The sequence below is a fragment of the Amia ocellicauda genome, chromosome 9, assembly GCF_036373705.1.
Source record: "Amia ocellicauda isolate fAmiCal2 chromosome 9, fAmiCal2.hap1, whole genome shotgun sequence".
Classification (NCBI taxonomy): domain Eukaryota; kingdom Metazoa; phylum Chordata; class Actinopteri; order Amiiformes; family Amiidae; genus Amia; species Amia ocellicauda.
Window position 1 is genome coordinate 38,759,643 of NC_089858.1, and position 17,831 is coordinate 38,777,473.

A 17,831-nucleotide genomic window follows, 5' to 3' on the forward strand; every position below is an offset into this window, starting at 1 on the left:
GGAGAAAAAAAGTTAAAAGATGTTTGCTCAAGCAGAAAGTAAGCTTGTTAGTACCCATGCATCCCCGCATCTCTTCATTTCCATTTCCCAGTGACACTTAAGATGCTACATAGCAAAGTTTACCATATCACGAAAGATACAAATCGGAGAGGATGGTTGTTCTTTCCTCTACTCCCTGGATGACTACCATGTCTTGACTTAACAGATAACGGACTCCTCCTTAAAAACTGTAAAGTCGTTGTATCAGGAGAGCAATGGATGTCCAGTGTGTCCAATGTTTACTGGGACAGCTGAAACTTTTTTTTTTTACTTGATTTGCTGGAATACAACGCTTGCCAACAACTCAAACAGAGATATTGTAAAAACAAAGACAATAACCAGTACTGGCATATGTGTTTAAAAGATCAGCACCATATTGTGGATGTCTGGATATGCATATTTCCTTTTGTATTCCTTTCATTAATATTACACACTGCAGGCTCTTACCGACAGATGTGCGTTCCACCCATAGTCTTATAGTCCTAATACAGTGGAACAGCTAAAACATTAGAATCTTACTACACTTCAGCGCTATGCAACAGACAGTAACCTACCGAACCCATTCATGTATGTACAAAGTAAATCAAGTTATAAAGCTAGCCGGCCTATGCAAGAAATTTGTCCAGTCTTCACTGAAACTTCTAACTTGGAAAAGATAACAGAACATGCAGTGCTGAACTGCATATATCATAGCAAAAATAACTAATGAGCAGTCTTTGTGATCTGTCTTTTAAAGCTGTAATTGGCCATACTTAATCCCCCTTTCTTAATTGAAAGGATGATAACTGAATGTGAAATAAGCTTGAAGGTTTTTCTCACTAAATTCCTCAAATCACATTTTTCAAATTTGCAATTTTTTCTTAAATCAGCATCTCTACATTTATGGCAGCCATTCCATTCCATTCATATTTTTATTTGGAATTTGGGAGATATATTGTCAGTAGAATAAAACAAAAATGTAAATTTTACCCAAACACATACCTATAAATAGTAAAACCAGAGAAACTGATAATTTTGCTGTGGTCTAAATTTTTTCCAGAGCTGTATATAAAACGTTAAAAATATATAAAAGTATTTGTCTATAAGCACAGTGCCTGAATCAAAGACCAAGGCATCAAATCTCATGCAAATACAAAATAAAAAAAAATAAGACGCATACGACAGGAAGGATTATTCAGGTGGTTGGATATAATGGGGCCATTTAAAATATCAAGCGAGACAGAAGGTTGAATTCGTCTCGTCTGTGCGTCACTCAATCGAGCAAAACTAAAGTCTGCACCAACCATGACTCATGAAAAAATTTGGATCAATTTTTGCAGCTCAAAAAACACCAGGAGGTTGTATCTTCAAAAATCAACAATACTCAGCTTTAGTTCAGTGCATGTTAACACACAAAAGAAACAAGGCCGTCAGGTTGCAGTGAGCTTTCACTCCCTACTACACTCTGCTCACATAAGATACAAACGTACAGAACCATCTGCAATACTATGTTCCTTAATGCCAAATCAAATTTTGCATACAGTACAGTTGTCCTGAGAGAGATACCAAAAACATTGGTTTTAAAGGCAATACTGGTAGGTATGCATACAGATATACCCATGAAAAAGATATTTAAAAATAATTCCAGAAATATAATTCGATCTTAAAAAGCCATAATACAATACTAAGTTCTGTTCTACTAAGGTTTTTGTGTCTGTCTTTGCTCAATGCAGGCACAGATTCACAAATGTTATTCTGTTGCTCTTTTCACACTTCAAATGGCCTTGGTTTGCCATTTGTTCAGGCACCACACATTGCGTTTCAGATCTTTTTCTGAATGTTTTTTAAATAACTTGTGGAACTTTTAGAATCAATAATACTTGTTCAGTAAAAAAAAAAAAAGGTTTGCTTTTGTCTCTCAGGGCCCTCACACAATCATGATGACTTGACCTCCAATTTTTATTAACAGAAGAACAGTCAGGGTGACACTTTAGAAGCCAAAAGTTTCCAGAAAGGTTCTAATACTTCTGATACATAGGGTATATTATTTTAACGATCATTCAATTAATTTAATAAAAACACTCATGCAAGGTTTATAAAAAACAACCTCACTTTTTCAGAGGATTGAACATGCACTCACACACATGAAAGAACATGGCGAGATCGCTTCTCAACGCACCATCCACATCAATGGATTTATTAGGAATTGGAGAGGCAGTAATGAACGGGCAAGTCAAAGTCCCTCAATCAGACAAGTGAATCAGACCATATTTCAAATGATAAATAGCTTATTAACATACCGCTAATCAAGTTTTTGCTCTTATTCTCATCCTAACGACAAATTTGTGTAAAATAATTAAATACCATGATAATTGAAAACCATGTTCCCGGTCTATTTTCATAGCTTTCACATAACTGACTGACCTGGCAGGCTGGAGGGAACGGGCTCATTCTGGGACGGAAGCCTCTGGGGCTGGGGGGGCTCTAGTCCTGGGATCAGCGAGTCGACACATACCTCCACCTTACCTAAGAGAAGGAGAGAGGCACACAGAGTGAGCAGGAGAGACCAAAAGGGAGTAAATCCGATAGAACTAACAGAGACGGAGGCTTCAAAACCTGTGAAGAAGCTGCAGGTCACAGCGACACAGAGGGAGAGGGGCTGAGAGAGAGACAGAGAGAGAGGTGGGAAGGAGTGGAAGATAAGAAGCAAAAAAAGCCAGGATGGGAAGGGTGAGTGGGAGAGAGGAGGAGATCAGGTTGAAGTGCTGGTGGTCTACATTTCCAAGCAGTTGGTACACCAGTGAGAATGACTATGAAGTGCTCATGTGACTGACAGAACATTAGCCATGTGTCCATAACCAGACCACACCTTCTAGATTTGAGATCATACACAGTGTTAGAAAATGTGATGTCCTCTCAACAGCATGATGACAATCAGCCGGGGGGGGGGATGAAAGACAGACAGACCTGACCGTTACACAAAACAGACAAACTGTTACCGTTGTTGAAGCTCTCAGCTGAGCTGCCGAAGGGGTCAGCCAGGGGTAAAAGGTCAGGGAGTAGCAGAGAGGTCTCAGGGGACTTCAACCCCTCAATGAGCTTCTCTGTGAGGCAGGGAGAGAGAGAGAGAGAGAGTGGAAGAAAAGAGGAGGGGGAGAGATAGGGCAAAAGAGGGAAATACAGGAAGACAGAGGGGGGGGCACAGGAAATGAGGCAGGAGAAAAAAAAAAGGCAAGAGGAGGAAGAGAAAGAGATGGGGGGTGTTACAAAACACAGAGGCAGAAAAAGAGAGGGAAAGGAAAGGAGAAGAAAATCAGATACAAATGCCAAGGCAGCCAGCAATGGGCAGCAGAGTTATCAGGATTAGCTGCAAGCAAAACAGAAGGACCATGCTCTTTGGAGGGGATGAATTGGGCCTTTCACTCAACTAGTCAGCTCTTGCAAAAGCTGGAGATTGGGTTTTCCAAAGCAGGTCTAACATCTACAACTGCTTAAGAGATATTAAAACTTAAGTAAGAGTTAAGGTGCAACATGAGAGACTTTTCCTCCTATAAATGTGGGTGTGAGAAACTGCAAATATTCAGAAAATAACCAAGCAGTATGTATAACTCAGAGAGATTAAAAGATGCAGCAGTATCTCTCTGTGGCAAAAGTATTTCATATAAAGCCTTCAGGGATAGATGGCTGGATTATCACTGCTACTCAAAACATGAGGAAAAAAAAACAACAAGGGATATGTAAAATAACTACTTACATCAATACATTGTCTGAATTACATTATTCACCCAATGCATTTTCCCCTAAAGTGACTTTACATTTTTACTGGAGTGATTTCAGTTGAGTATCAAGCTCAAGAGTAAAAAAACAGCATCTAAATTTGGTTACAAGTCTAGTGCCCTATCTGACCACTATACCAGGCAACCACCCCATATTTGAAATTATGTACCTATTTGTTTTGTAGAAGATCAACAACAACAAAAAAGTGTGGATTGGATTCAAGTATATACAATTCTAGAAGGTATAATGTTTTTCCTCTGCTAGGAGATACTACTGGGCTGGATAATCCACTCAGAAGCCCTAACATTGCACATTGGAAATGTTGTATAGGACGGACTACTGAATAATAAGTCTCACTAATGCAAGGTAAGCATCAATACATAACATCTTTCTCCTCCCCAGAGTCTGATCTGTGCAAAGCATTAGACCCTGTGCCACTTAGCTGCTCCCAGCTTCACATTACCCCGGTTCAAAAGGCTGCTTGAAAACACATTCGTTTTCAAGAATCCGTCCACTTCGTTATCAACAGCCAACTTTTCACGTTATTCTCTCTCTTACTCCCACTGCAGAGCACTTGGATCCATTTCTGGTTTTAGGAACTGCTTGTTTTTATATAAGCATAATCTGTTGGATCAAATGGATCAAACTGCTTTTGGACTCTCATTCAAACACCTTATTAACAGTTAGTTAACACCAGGACTGTGTGCAACAAATAAAACTGTAAAAAATAAATATAAGTGAGTGGGTTCACATTATACAGTAGGTTAGAGAGCATCCAGCATACAGGTTAAGTTCGTTAAGTTTTGTTTTTAATTCTGCCAGTTGCTTACTAGTACTACACAATGTTTTTGGTGCATTTTTGTGAGCTGTTGTAATACCGGTAGAATCCAGCAGGTGGAAATGAACGCACAACTACTCCCACACACAACAGCACGACCCGGCACAGCACGTGTACATTCTGTGAACAAGAAAAACAATGCAATCTCACTAACACTGAAGTAGGACTTCCAGTGCCAAGGTGACTAGAATCATTCAAGTAACCCACATCAGTTGCGGTTTTTGACCTGTATCGGAAAAAAAAAAAGAGATGCACTGAACCTACAAATGGAAGTTTGCCACCATAATCCACTAAGGGGATCTACCTTTAACTAGATCGGAAGGGAATATTCTCAGGGACTGGATGGCTTACTGTTACCCAGACATGCACAGACACACTGGGTCAATGTCAAAAACACTACAAAAAGGCTTCTCTCACCATGCACAAACCCACGCAATTTATTTTGCAAAAAGAACAAATTAGCAAGTGTTGAAAACTTCCGCGTCTATACAAAATGCACAGCACAGTACAGGCTATAATGTTAATGTGCTATAGGTCCTAGTCAGAAACACAAATGTGTATTTTTCTCTGGGCATTATTTGTCTGATTTCTTCACTGCTTAGTGTTACAATTGCCTCTGTATTACAATGAGAGACAACTATAGGAATAAACTGCTCTTGTAAAGAAATCAAAAGGGAGTCCTACAAGGTTAGTGACAATCGAATGGAAGGAGCCCAGTGAAGCCCGTAAAACACTGATACAGCTCCCTTCCTCACATCCTGTTATATATGCAGCTTTTACTTAGACAGAAACAAGGATACATCTGGTAAGAACAGATGTTATAAAATACTTCCATTGAGTGTATTAGTGTCTCCAAACCTGCAAGCTGTAATCAATTCATGCATGCTAGGGATCCACCCCTGTCCCGATCGAAACACTGTACCTATACTTACAGTCCAGAGAGTTCATTGAGGCACAAGAGTAGAGGGTAGTGGGGGGGGGAGGCTCTCATGAAATGACACAGCAGATATGTCCCCCCACCCCCTTTGCTGGGGAGAGAGGTCAGAGTTCATGGAGGGGAGCATTTCCGGGGATTCCTCAAAGTGTACTGCCCCGTACTGTGTGGCAGACCACACTACACGTCGGAATTATGAGTCTTTTTTCACATATTGTTTATAGAGCTCAATGTAATTACTCTTAGAGTTTCGGGAAAGTATATTATTGCAGAATAGAAGTCAAGTACACACTATTTTTGTCTGTTCTTTATCATTCAGGCTGTAGTACTAATTTTTATCATTCCTACTTAAGGTTCTGGTTGGATAAATGCTCTTATTGATCAGACTATACAAGTACAGTTTGTTAAACTTTTTTTTCCCCCCCTGTTCTTTGCTTTAGCCCCCAGTGTGACATGCATACTGTGCTGTATGGTAAGAGGACTATGCCGCTATTTTGTGTCATTCCACATCATGTGGTGCAGAGTTCTTCAGGCGGAATTTTTTTTTGACCAGTTTAGATGTCAGAACTAAAACATACCATTGGGGAATAGCAAGTTGTACCCCTGCCAAGCACTGCAATGTCAAACGAGGTCACCTCTGATAGTCCAGGTTTGTAAAGCACCCCATGGATCAGAGATTGATAACTAGGCTTTACAGTGAATACAATCTTCTGCTCATAATTAATGGAATTGCTCAATTAACATCCTCTGCATGGAATTGCATGTTCTTGGACAAAACAGCATCCACTGTCGATTTCCTTATGCAATGGCTTTCTGTAAATGGATACTGGACACACCATCATAAGCATTCATATTTCATAAAAATGCTAAGCAGTGATGTTCCGGTTTCTTGAAGGATTGAGGCTCACATGTATGGCAGTTAGAAGAAGGTCACTCACACGTTTTACAATGTTCCTTCTTATACAACGTTCTTTGGCTTTACAGAGACACTGTACAATGACTCTTATACAAGCCAGCATCAGAGGCTGAATACATTTCAAGCGGGTTTCCTCTCTACAGTGACAGAAGTGTGAATCTGAAAATGAATCACTTTTCTCCTTTGGTACAATGTGTACAAGAGCCTGGAGCTACTAGATCCTGCAATGGGTAAGTGTTACACATCAGCAGTCACGTCTACAATGATCACATGGCTCCGTCTACTTCTCAGCCTGTGAACGTGAAACTCTGGGACCACGCTGAGGCTCAGAGTGGAAGATTATAGCAATTTACATTCATGGAAACCTTCATTAGTGCACAGCTTTTCAGTAGTCCCTGGTGGATCCCTGGATCCCCATGCCTTCAATTACCTACCCAACAACTTATTGTGCTGCTCCAGATCTCAGGATTGTTATTTTCCACATTACAACAATAAAGGGACCTGGTTAGCACCTTATGACTTCAATTAAGCTCGAACAAACCAGAAAGACATGGGGAATCAACCGGGCCTGGTTAATGATCTTCATAAGCGTGAGTTGACAGCACCTGGAATGTAAAACATCGTGTGGCCAGTTGGAACTGAGATCCATTGGTTTTAAATACTGGGTAGCTGGACTGGGCTTCAGCCGCAGGGTTGCTATGTTATAACCAAGGGTGATTAGTCCTAGAGCAGCTTTAGAAGGCCGCTGCCGATTTAAATTTTAATACTCCTAGCCCAGTGCACTGTGCCAGCCTCAGCACTCAGAGATCCCAACGACCGACAAAGCCTGCTCCCAAAAAGGCTTTTCTCTGCAGCTAAAGAAAGTCAAACATCGGGACTGACTGAATGCCATGATTGATGGGATTACACGGACAAAGCCAGCAGGAGATTGAGAAGCCACAGCTGCCACCGATACAGGTGACAGGACATGCAGAAGGATTTGGATCAATCTGAACACCATTCTCAGTGGTGTGGGTTTATTCCTTATCTGACCAAGCCCCCCCCCAAAAAAATCCACAGTAGGCTTTGGGGACTGCATAAAATCTGACCTGGCATCAGTTCCATTGATACTGAAATCCTGGTTGATTCCCCTCCCACATCATTTGAGAATGATTGTACAGAAAGAAAATAAATACATTAGTAGCTCTCATTTCCTCATATTAAAAAAGAAACAAATCCAGGGGGAGCAAAAAACATTTTCTGGAGCCAAAAACTGCGGAGTACTTTTTTTTGCCAGTCAGGCTGCAAGGTCAGTGATTTTCAGTGCCTGTAAATTAACAGCCATGCTGGCTCGAGGTAGTGTACATAGTTTCTGATAAACTGTTCAATAAGGCATCAATCTAAGGTGACCCTATTACAGCTGCACAGTACAGTGCTGGTCACAATGGGTCACCCCTGAGATTGGAATTACCTGGGGTGTCTGAGAGGGAGAGGGAATTGAAGGAGTCCGGGACATTTAACAGTGAAGCATTGGTGTCCAAGTTCAGGATATCAGCAGGTCTTTCAGCTAAGCAGGACACACAAACACAGACACAAAGAGAGAGAAAGAGAAAGAAAAGCAGGGAGGGTGAGGGAGAGAGAGAGGGCAAAAAAGGTGAAGCCAGCTCTACAGACAACGCAGCGAGCATTTTAAATTGATCTAGTGCAGAAAAAAAAAAATACTTTGCTGTACACCAAACCACAGGCAATTTACAGGCCTGACAACAAATCAGGGTTTTTCAATAGCAACTGGTGTTGCAGTCAACAGTTCAAGATGACATAGTACTGTAGCAACAAGGAGGAAGTGTTCAGAGCTACACAATATTTATATACCCATCAACTGTTATCAGTGAAATATAATTCACCACTTTAATACCTGTCACATTAAAGAACATTTAATTCAGATTTGAACTGCTAAGATGAAAAGATGCATAGTTGCTCACTGATTCTCAAAGCCATGTGTAAATAAATAAATAAAATCATATATAAATCATTGTATTTCAAACATTATGTCCACAGAAAATATATAACAAAAATCAAATGTACTTTTAAAAAAGTGTAACAGGAGTCATACAGTGGGGAGTATTACAGTAGACATTAATATGAAGCAGAAATTAATTAAATGCACTTCCTGAGAAGTAGAAGAGCAATGAGCACAGATTTGATCATTTTTGCTGTGAAGCCCAAATAAATAAAAATTATAAAATAAATACAAATATAAACAGGAAAAGTACTACGAGAAATTTATTCCCAGATGCAGTTACTTTAGCATCACTCGACCGTACTGTAAGTAGAAGCAGTAGCATCAAACATAAAATACAAAAGAGGTCTGGGCAATCGGCAGTAAACCTGATCTGAACAGGAATAAGAAAACCCAAGAGAGGCGGGTGTCCTTCAGCTGGAACAGCGCTGAGCTCCAGTGACCTTGAGGGTTTTGTGCACGTCAGACGCATGCTCAACTGACTCTGCACCGTACAGCACAGTGTAGCAGCCAGCCACATGTCACGGTGTGTTAATGGACAAATAAGCTAGACATTTTAAGCTACATTGCAAAAAAAAAAAAAAAAATACAAAAAATGGCCACTTACATCACTACCTCACAAAAGTCATACATAAAGCTTACTGACAGTCAGTCGAAAGCCTTTTAAAAGCTTAAAATACTCGTAAGCTGGCAAACAATGAGTTACATGTGGAGACTTTCTTACAGCTAGAGACTTTCCACCAAACCTCATTTCCGCCAGAGATCATCACATGATGTAAACCTAACAGACACTAGTCAGAGAACTGCCAATGGAATAAGAACATAAAAGCTAAATTGTAAAAATAAAAACCTACTTCAAATCTTCCACTTTCTCAGTTTGCAGCCCTTTTCCTCTGTGTAACTGGGGCACTGTATTTAAACTACAGAGCGCCCTGGGGACTGACTGCGGTCGGGGCTGTGTGTATAATCTATGTGCACTTGGATTCTTTTGATTAATTATGGGAACAACACAGAACTGCCTGTACTGCACTTCTCACTGAACCCAAGAATCAGACCCCCAGGCCCCCCCTCGCATTTTTTCTAACAGAATCAAAGACTGTTCAAATCGATGTGTGATTCTAACCGACAATAGTTGTTTTGATGTTATTTATAAAATCGGAGAGTAGGATAGACCTGCAGCTGGGTTGCAGTGCACTGTCCTGTTAAATAGGGGCCACGACACAGACACCTCTGCACAGATAAAACCCACCTGTGCCTGCTGGGAAGGGCTTGGCAGAGAATGCAGTGGCAGGGGGTGTTGGCGCAGGCTGCAGTCCGGGTATGAGATTCTCGGTGGAAGGGGCTCTCTCTGCTGGCTTACCTGATAGACGAAGAGGGAGAGAGAGAGATGATAAACGAGTGAACTAGGTAGTTATGGCACCTGACAGATCGTGAGAACAAAGTTTACAAAAAAGAGGAGTCCATTCTGCCAGTCTCATGCATTGAGTTTTTACTAGCTAATCCACATAAGATTTTCTTATTTGCCAAGGAATGCGGAGGGTCAGCCTTCAACGGCATGCCTGGAATAGCTCTCTGTGTAAAGACCAGGAAGATGGCCTTGTTTTTGACATCACCCATGCTGGTTTGCAGATTAAGGTGGCCCATTTACACACAACTCGTCAAGTACAGAACAGTTTTTCCAATTAACTAGCGTATTCATTTCAGCATGGCGAGGTAGTTTTGTGCAACACCTTTAAGCACAAAACACTTACTATGCAGCTAAACCTAATGTGTTCCAGAACAGAACATAAAGCACGCACACAATTCCAAAGGCAGTTTAACTTTCTGCAAAAACGGTTTCCCTCGTCCAGCGCTCTCAGAGCTAAACGAAAAGCGTTTTGAAAGAAGAGCACCACAGGATATATAAACAGTGTGCATCCCCGCCGTCGCACCATCAGCAAGCTTGGCGAAATCCTTGTTGAGCAGCTCCTCGGCAGTCAGCTTGGAGAAGTTGTCGTTGCCGAAGGGGTTCCAAGTAGACGCCTCTGGGGGTGTGTGCAGGGCGGGTCCGGCGGGCGGCTCGGCCGGCTGGTACACACTCTGCTGGGACGAGCAGGGGGAGCCAGACGGAGTGGTGCTTGCAGACCTGGGGCACAGACGGACACACGGACGGTCACAAAAACACCTGAACAGTTCTCTCCCAGCACCAAACAGGAAGTACGGCAATTTACTTTAATTGTATCCTGTTCTATGTATGCATACTGTATTTCTGTGAATGCCAAATATTTTCTTGGGTTTGTAATACCTTGCCAAAAATCATTTAGATTATAACACTTAGATCTGAGCTTGGATTCTATAATTTATTACAATAAAATGCAAATAAAACCCACTATCACATGAACTATTTTAACATTCTCTTTATGGATCTCCCTTTTTACTGGTATTTGATCATCTTATGGTTGACCTTCGATGAGCGATCCTGTTTAGTTTTTATTAATTCAAAAAATTTGGGGGGTTTTTACAGAAAAAGCTTGCACATGAAAGACGGCGGCTTATATTTTTGACATTTCTTAAATGTCACCTCCCACTGACCGATTCCTTAAGGGGAATAAGAAAATGATGAGCTTCATCCAATGTCAATCGGATGGTTCCGTTTGGAGCCTCAACTGACAAAAACACCGCAGATGGGAAACAAATGATAACTTACTCTGTGGTCATATTCGGAAACCTGTCACTGTACCAGCAATTAAGGGGACATTCAGAAAAACTGATGTGAGTTGGTGGAGCTCTAGTATTCAGTAGTGCGTCAGTTTTATATCTTATTCTAAAGAAAATCTGATCCTGTGCTAATCTGTCGATTTTTACAGAGGCTTCTCACTGGGGAATCTTTTCCCATTTGTCTAAATTCCCCAATCAAAACAAGGCCTGACATAAGCCCCACCCCCCACCCTCACTTGGATTTATTGAGGCTGGCTTCAGCGGCGGCAGCCTGGAGCAGCTGGGTGGATTTGCTGACCGGCACCCCGAAAACAGCACTGTGGGTCACATCGCTGAGGATCCGTCGGTGCCCTCCCCGTACCGTCTTGGGGGAGGAGGGAGGTGTCAGGGAGCCCACCTTATGCATTGCAGACGCCCGGGGCGGGGGGGTAGGCTAGGAGACGAGAGAGAGAGAGAGAGTTTGAGATCATCTTGCCCACTGATCAGCTCCCAGAGAGATGTAGACACTTTTGGCCAACATTGAATTGAATGTGCTGGGATGTCCACACACCTCTGCCATGGAGACAGGGTGAAGGGGGAGAGACGGATGACCGGAGAGAGGGGGTGAGAGAGTTGGAGAAAGAATTAAAGCACACTGAAGAGAGACTGAGACATACAAGAGGAGACATATTTGAAGGAAAATGGAAGTGCAAGTCTTCACAAGAGAGAGAAGAGAGAGGGTAATAAAGCATAGAGCAGATAATATATACCATATAATACAACTTTATTAGTCCCCGAAGGGCAGTTTGATTTAGAGCTGACAGCGGTGCTTCAGACAGGCAACATACACACAACGGACTCGAGATAACACGCAGACGCATGATAAGAAACACAAGGCGTTAAAAATAATAATAATAATAATAATAATGAACGTGCAAAGAGCAATAATAGATTCCCCAGAGGCATAGAGTGGATAGTGCAATATTAATAGATAAAATGTTTACAAAAATCTATTCTATTGTCTATCTATAATAGACAATTTGGAAGTTTGAAGCCATCTGGAAACCAAAATGAAGCCAATAAAACCCTCAACACAGGGGGGTTTGTACAGTACGCTTAAGGGCTCAGAATAAAATTAACCAACACTCCCAAACTGGCACGGCTCCCACTCCACACCATACCACACTATAAACCATAAAAACATACATAACATACAAACTAAAAAACGGCATAGTTCACAATCTTCATAATGAAAATCCTTCTGTCAAACTCAGCAGAAACTCAACTCTGGCAAAGCAGCATTTAGAGAAGATTGAATGCACTCCCATCAAGAACGGGAGAAGGGTATTACCGTTTGCTCGGGTAGGGCAACTGGCTGCGGCTGCGGTGGTGAGGGCTGCTTTTGTGGAGCAGTTGGGTGGGGCTGTTGGGTGGGGGCAGCCCCGGGTTGTGCCTGCTGCTGGGGCTGTGACTGGGTGGGCGGCTGTGGTGCTTTTTGGGCGGCAGGGGCAGCCGGAGAGGTGGTGGCCAGAGGCTGCTGTGGGGCCGCCGGGAGAACGGGCTGCGGCTTGGGCTTGACCTTCTGCTGCACGGCCCCTTGTGGGGCCAGGATCTGCATGGAGGTCTGCTGCGGGGGGGGCGGCTGGGGTTGCGGCTGCTGTAGGTAGAAATTCTGCATCATCTGCTGCTGCTGCTGCATCATCTGCTGCTGCGCGGCCTGTATGGCCTGGTACTGCTGCACAGAGAAAGACATGCGACAAAACATTTAGAGCCATGGCAAGGGGGATAGGAATGCAGATAAGGCTTCAGGATCTATTTGATTACCATTTCATAATTTTTATTGCAGAATCTGTAGTTGTTTTTTCACACAATTTGGCATTTAATCCGCTACGATTGACCAGGTTTGTTTCCTTGACTCCGCAAGACCAACAATGACCACTGCCAGCTATAACACTGCTACAGTTGGTGACAATCTGAACCTGCAGGTGACTAGGAAGCCACTGGAGTTGCTGGGGAGTAAAGACGAGAAGCCCCCTGTGGTGACTACCTAAATCCCCTGGCATACCTGGGACTGGAGACCAGCTCAAACCCGGCCACTGGGGGATTCCAGGTGGGGGCCGATATGAGATGCATCAGTTGGGAGACATTTTCCTTAGTGGAATCTCACCTGTTCCTTGTTAATTAATCTCTGTCCACTAACAATAACATAAAAAGAGGTGGTGAAAAAGGACACTGACTAGAGTTCAGAGACTCAAGAAATTAAGGTGAAGGAAGGGCTCTGACCGGCAGGAAGCAGTGTCACATGGCCACTATAATCCCTGGAAGAATTTAGATAGGACAGGTAGTTCTGGATCTTGCACATCTCTAGCCATGAAGTCCAGTCTCAGTGCAAAAAAAAAAAGATCCTGTGTGGACAGCCCCACGGAAACCTACCTGCTGGGCCTGGAGGGCCTGTTGTTGCTGCTGCTGCTGCTGCTGCTGGGGGCTGAAGAATGAGGGCTGCTGCTGCTGTTGCTGCTGCTGGGCCAGGAACAGCTGCTGGTGCTGGGGCGTGGCCTGGGGGTGGGAAGGCAGCACCTGAGTTGGAGGGTGTGTGGCTTGGACCTGGGCAGGGGTGGGCTGAGGCTGAGGGGGTGTGGCTTGCTGTTGAGTGACAGGAGGTTGGGGGGCCTGAGCTTTCTGCGACTGGATGATAGCAACCGGCTGGGCGGTCCCCAAGGTCACACCTGTGAAACAATTGAAAAATTTGGGTTAATGGGGTTTCATCCACAAAATGTCAGTTCTATTACAATACTCAGTTCTTGCAGATGCAGCAGTCAGCAAGTGGACAAGCTATTAAAAAAAAAAAAAAAAAAAAAGCAAATACTACGGACAACATAACGCAGCCCCGTCCCTCACAAACACAAGACACAAACATCAAGATCCATAATTTCCAGGTTAATAACATTGGGGAGAGACAACTGGATGCTAAACTCCGAGAAGACGGAGTTTCATGTAATTCTGTTGTAAGTACTTTCATGGACCAAATATTTGAAAAGGCCAGATCAAGACAAGGTCAAGATTCAGGTCAAGCTCAAGGCTGCAGTGCTCAGCATATCAGCAAGAACATGTGATCATCCTCACTGGGGGAGGAAAGAGGATCTGACTGGGAATGGAGGTCAATGGACATACACCTGCTGGCACTTTCCTTTGCTCATACGAAGGCTGCAGAAATTAGCTGGTTTTGTAACTCCAGAAATATTTAAACTTGCAGGGAGTGAGATAGGTGTGGTGCCGTATATGCCATATTTAATAATGAAATATGTGTTTGTGTAGTACAGGGGTGGTAAACTCAACGCAGCAGCTTTTTAGGGGCGATCCTATTCATTAATGTATAAAGGCTTGAAGCAAATATAACACCCATAACTGGTCTGCTAAATGACAATTAATGTAATCAATCAAGTGATTTAATGAATTACATCAGAAGTGGTCAGTTACTCTCCATGTGGACTGCAGGGTGTTCATGTTGTCATGCCTAATGATCTCTAAAATATATAAAAATTGAACAAATTACCTCCTTAACTGGCCAAAACATTTGTTCCAAGCCTGAACAAATGACTGATAAAAATAAACTAATGAATAATGACAGCCAACATTTTAACCAGTGGTCTCCAAAATACATGGTCCAGCCTTGTGTTTTGAGCAGGGGCCTTTGCGTGTCAAGTTATTCGGGAGCTTAGGTTAATCAGAAAAATCCTAAAGTTCTAATAGGACATTAATCACAGAGTCGGGGACACAAGTACTACAGGGCTCATCGGCCCATGCAAGCATGCTTCTGGAGGACTGAGGGCTGATGGATCAGCCGTAGATTCCCCCCTCACATTACTCCTAGAAAGTCTTTATTGGGCTAATTTACATGGCAAAAAACTGTCTTGACCAATAGCAGAGAGGTTTGTTGTTAATATTAAGCAATAAAAAGATGGCCATCTATAAACCAAAATGAAACCTACATATTAAATCTAATTTATATGAAGAAATGGCTTTTGACAGTAACAATGTTTGTTGTGTTCCACAGTTCTGATGAGCTTGTAGATAGGTGTGCTGTTTACAAAATTGAGGCTATACACTCACCTAAAGGATTATTAGGAACACCATACTAATACTGTGTTTGACCCCCTTTCGCCTTCAGAACTGCCTTAATTCTACGTGGCATTGATTCAACAAGGTGCTGAAAGCATTCTTTAGAAATGTTGGCCCATATTGATAGGATAGCATCTTGCAGTTGATGGAGATTTGTGGGATGCACATCCAGGGCACGAAGCTCCCGTTCCACCACATCCCAAAGATGCTCTATTGGGTTGAGATCTGGTGACTGTGGGGGCCAGTTTAGTACAGTGAACTCATTGTCATGTTCAAGAAACCAATTTGAAATGATTCGACCTTTGTGACATGGTGCATTATCCTGTTGGAAGTAGCCATCAGAGGATGGGTACATGGTGGTCATAAAGGGATGGACATGGTCAGAAACAATGCTCAGGTAGGCCGTGGCATTTAAACGATGCCCAATTGGCACTAAGGGGCCTAAAGTGTGCCAAGAAAACATCCCCCACACCATTACACCACCACCACCAGCCTGCACAGTGGTAACAAGGCATGATGGATCCATGTTCTCATTCTGTTTACGCCAAATTCTGACTCTACCATCTGAATGTCTCAACAGAAATCGAGACTCATCAGACCAGGCAACATTTTTCCAGTCTTCAACTGTCCTATTTTGGTGAGCTTGTGCAAATTGGAGCCTCTTTTTCCTATTTGTAGTGGAGATGAGTGGTACCCGGTGGGGTCTTCTGCTGTTGTAGCCCATCCGCCTCAAGGTTGTACGTGTTGTGGCTTCACAAATGCTTTGCTGCATACCTCGGTTGTAACGAGTGGTTATTTCAGTCAAAGTTGCTCTTCTATCAGCTTGAATCAGTCGGCCCATTCTCCTCTGACCTCGAGCATCAACAAGGCATTTTCGCCCACAGGACTGCCGCATACTGGATGTTTTTCCCTTTTCACACCATTCTTTGTAAACCCTAGAAATGGTTGTGCGTGAAAATCCCAGTAACTGAGCAGATTGTGAAATACTCAGACCGGCCCGTCTGGCACCAACAACCATGCCACGCTCAAAATTGCTTAAACCACCTTTCTTTCCCATTCAGACATTCAGTTTGGAGTTCAGGAGATTGTCTTGACCAGGACCACACCCCTAAATGCATTGAAGCAACTGTCATGTGATTGGTTGGTTAGATAATTGCATTAATGAGAAATTGAACAGGTGTTCCTAATAATCCTTTAGGTGAGTGTATATCATGAATAGTTGTTTGTAAACATCTGTTTTTTTTTTGTATTTTTTTTAATTCATAGTTTATGTGCTCCATCAGTGACAGGAAGGGGGAATACCAAAAAACAAAGCAAAACAAGACTAAAAATATATATATATTTTTGTTTTATCTAATTAAATAAAATAAAAAATAAAAAATAAAAATAAACTAGAGGATTGAGGAGGATGAGGATAGAGGATGTTAAAAGTTTTGGGAAGTAAAGTCTAAGAAGTAATGTAGCCAGACACAAATAACATTTGTGTCTAGTATTTTAAAAATAACATGCTGGGGATTCAGCTTGCTTTTAATCATTTTCTTAAAAAAAACAACAACATTGTTCTGAGAATTAAAATGCCATCTGAATAACATAAGTTTCTTCGCTAGTGCACATTTTTGTATTCATTCCAAAAATAATCAAATAATAAAAAACAATGGACAACGTCAATGTCTTATGTTTCTTGCGATAGATCAGTTTAATATAATCATTATTTTTCATTTACATTTAAAAATTTAATTTGCTGCGGTATACCAGGCATTGTCATTTCTGCAAGACAGCTGTAGTCCTGACATGTCATGCATTCGCCGTACCGTTAGCACTCTGAGGGTTGAGTAAAAGTGAAAATGAGGAAACTTAACAAGAACTGGGGAATCTACCACATCTTCCATCTTCTTTGTCTGAAGGAAACTCCCCGATTAATCTCTCCCTCTCCCATCCCAATTTCTCCCTGAGGTACCAGTGAACAGTGTGCCTGCAATGCTCAATTAATCTGGCAGCAATCCACACTTCCAAACTGTCCACGATCTCCAGTGAGTTCCACCGCAGAAACTGGTACATTTCTGTCTCAGCGGTGCAGAGCAGTTCTGTTTGCTGTCAAAGCCGATTTCAATGATGCGTCGCATTAAGCAGCTACTTTTATCCCATTACTTCATTTCATGTTTTTCCAAGTCCTATGCCATGTATTTTGTAGCAACTTCATTTGTTTTTAGCAGAGCACAGCCTAAACCCAAATATTCTTCCAGACTGAAGTAGAGGAAATAAGGGGAAAAGCTATCAGTGATGCCGATAATGATTTAAAAGCTAATAGGATCCCCTTTTCTTCCAACAGTATGTGCGAAAACATTTTATTTTTTATGAGAATGTATGAGAGACGGAGAAAGAGAAAGTATAAAGTTTAACTTAAAGTGAACAGGGTTTCGGATTAGATGCAAAAAATTAAACTGCCTCCCTGGCAAAATCAGGTTTAATCAGAAAATATCTGCTTTAAGTACACAGAAGATACAGTGGATAAAAACAAGGGTTTTCCATTTATGGATCACATTGAATTAGGACA

At 42.2% G+C, this 17,831-nt stretch overlaps 1 protein-coding gene across 10 annotated transcripts in view; it reads right to left on the minus strand.

Annotated features, from left to right (window-relative positions):
- aak1b (AP2 associated kinase 1b) overlaps positions 1-17,831 on the minus strand; it is a 71,180-nt gene that overhangs the window by 21,956 nt on the left and 31,393 nt on the right. For 5 of the 10 annotated variants that reach the window (XM_066714436.1, XM_066714439.1, XM_066714442.1 and 2 more), the window contains exons 11-18: positions 13,592-13,884; positions 12,510-12,893; positions 11,416-11,612; positions 10,414-10,607; positions 9,732-9,842; positions 7,934-8,029; positions 3,018-3,122; positions 2,443-2,544 (exon numbers count right to left, since the gene is read on the minus strand). In XM_066714436.1, coding sequence (XP_066570533.1) covers positions 2,443-2,544; positions 3,018-3,122; positions 7,934-8,029; positions 9,732-9,842; positions 10,414-10,607; positions 11,416-11,612; positions 12,510-12,893; positions 13,592-13,884 — 1,482 coding nt within the window. The remainder of the gene's footprint in view (positions 1-2,442; positions 2,545-3,017; positions 3,123-7,933; positions 8,030-9,731; positions 9,843-10,413; positions 10,608-11,415; positions 11,613-12,509; positions 12,894-13,591; positions 13,885-17,831) is intronic. The other 5 variants (XM_066714437.1, XM_066714443.1, XM_066714441.1 and 2 more) reach the window with 2 other exon arrangements.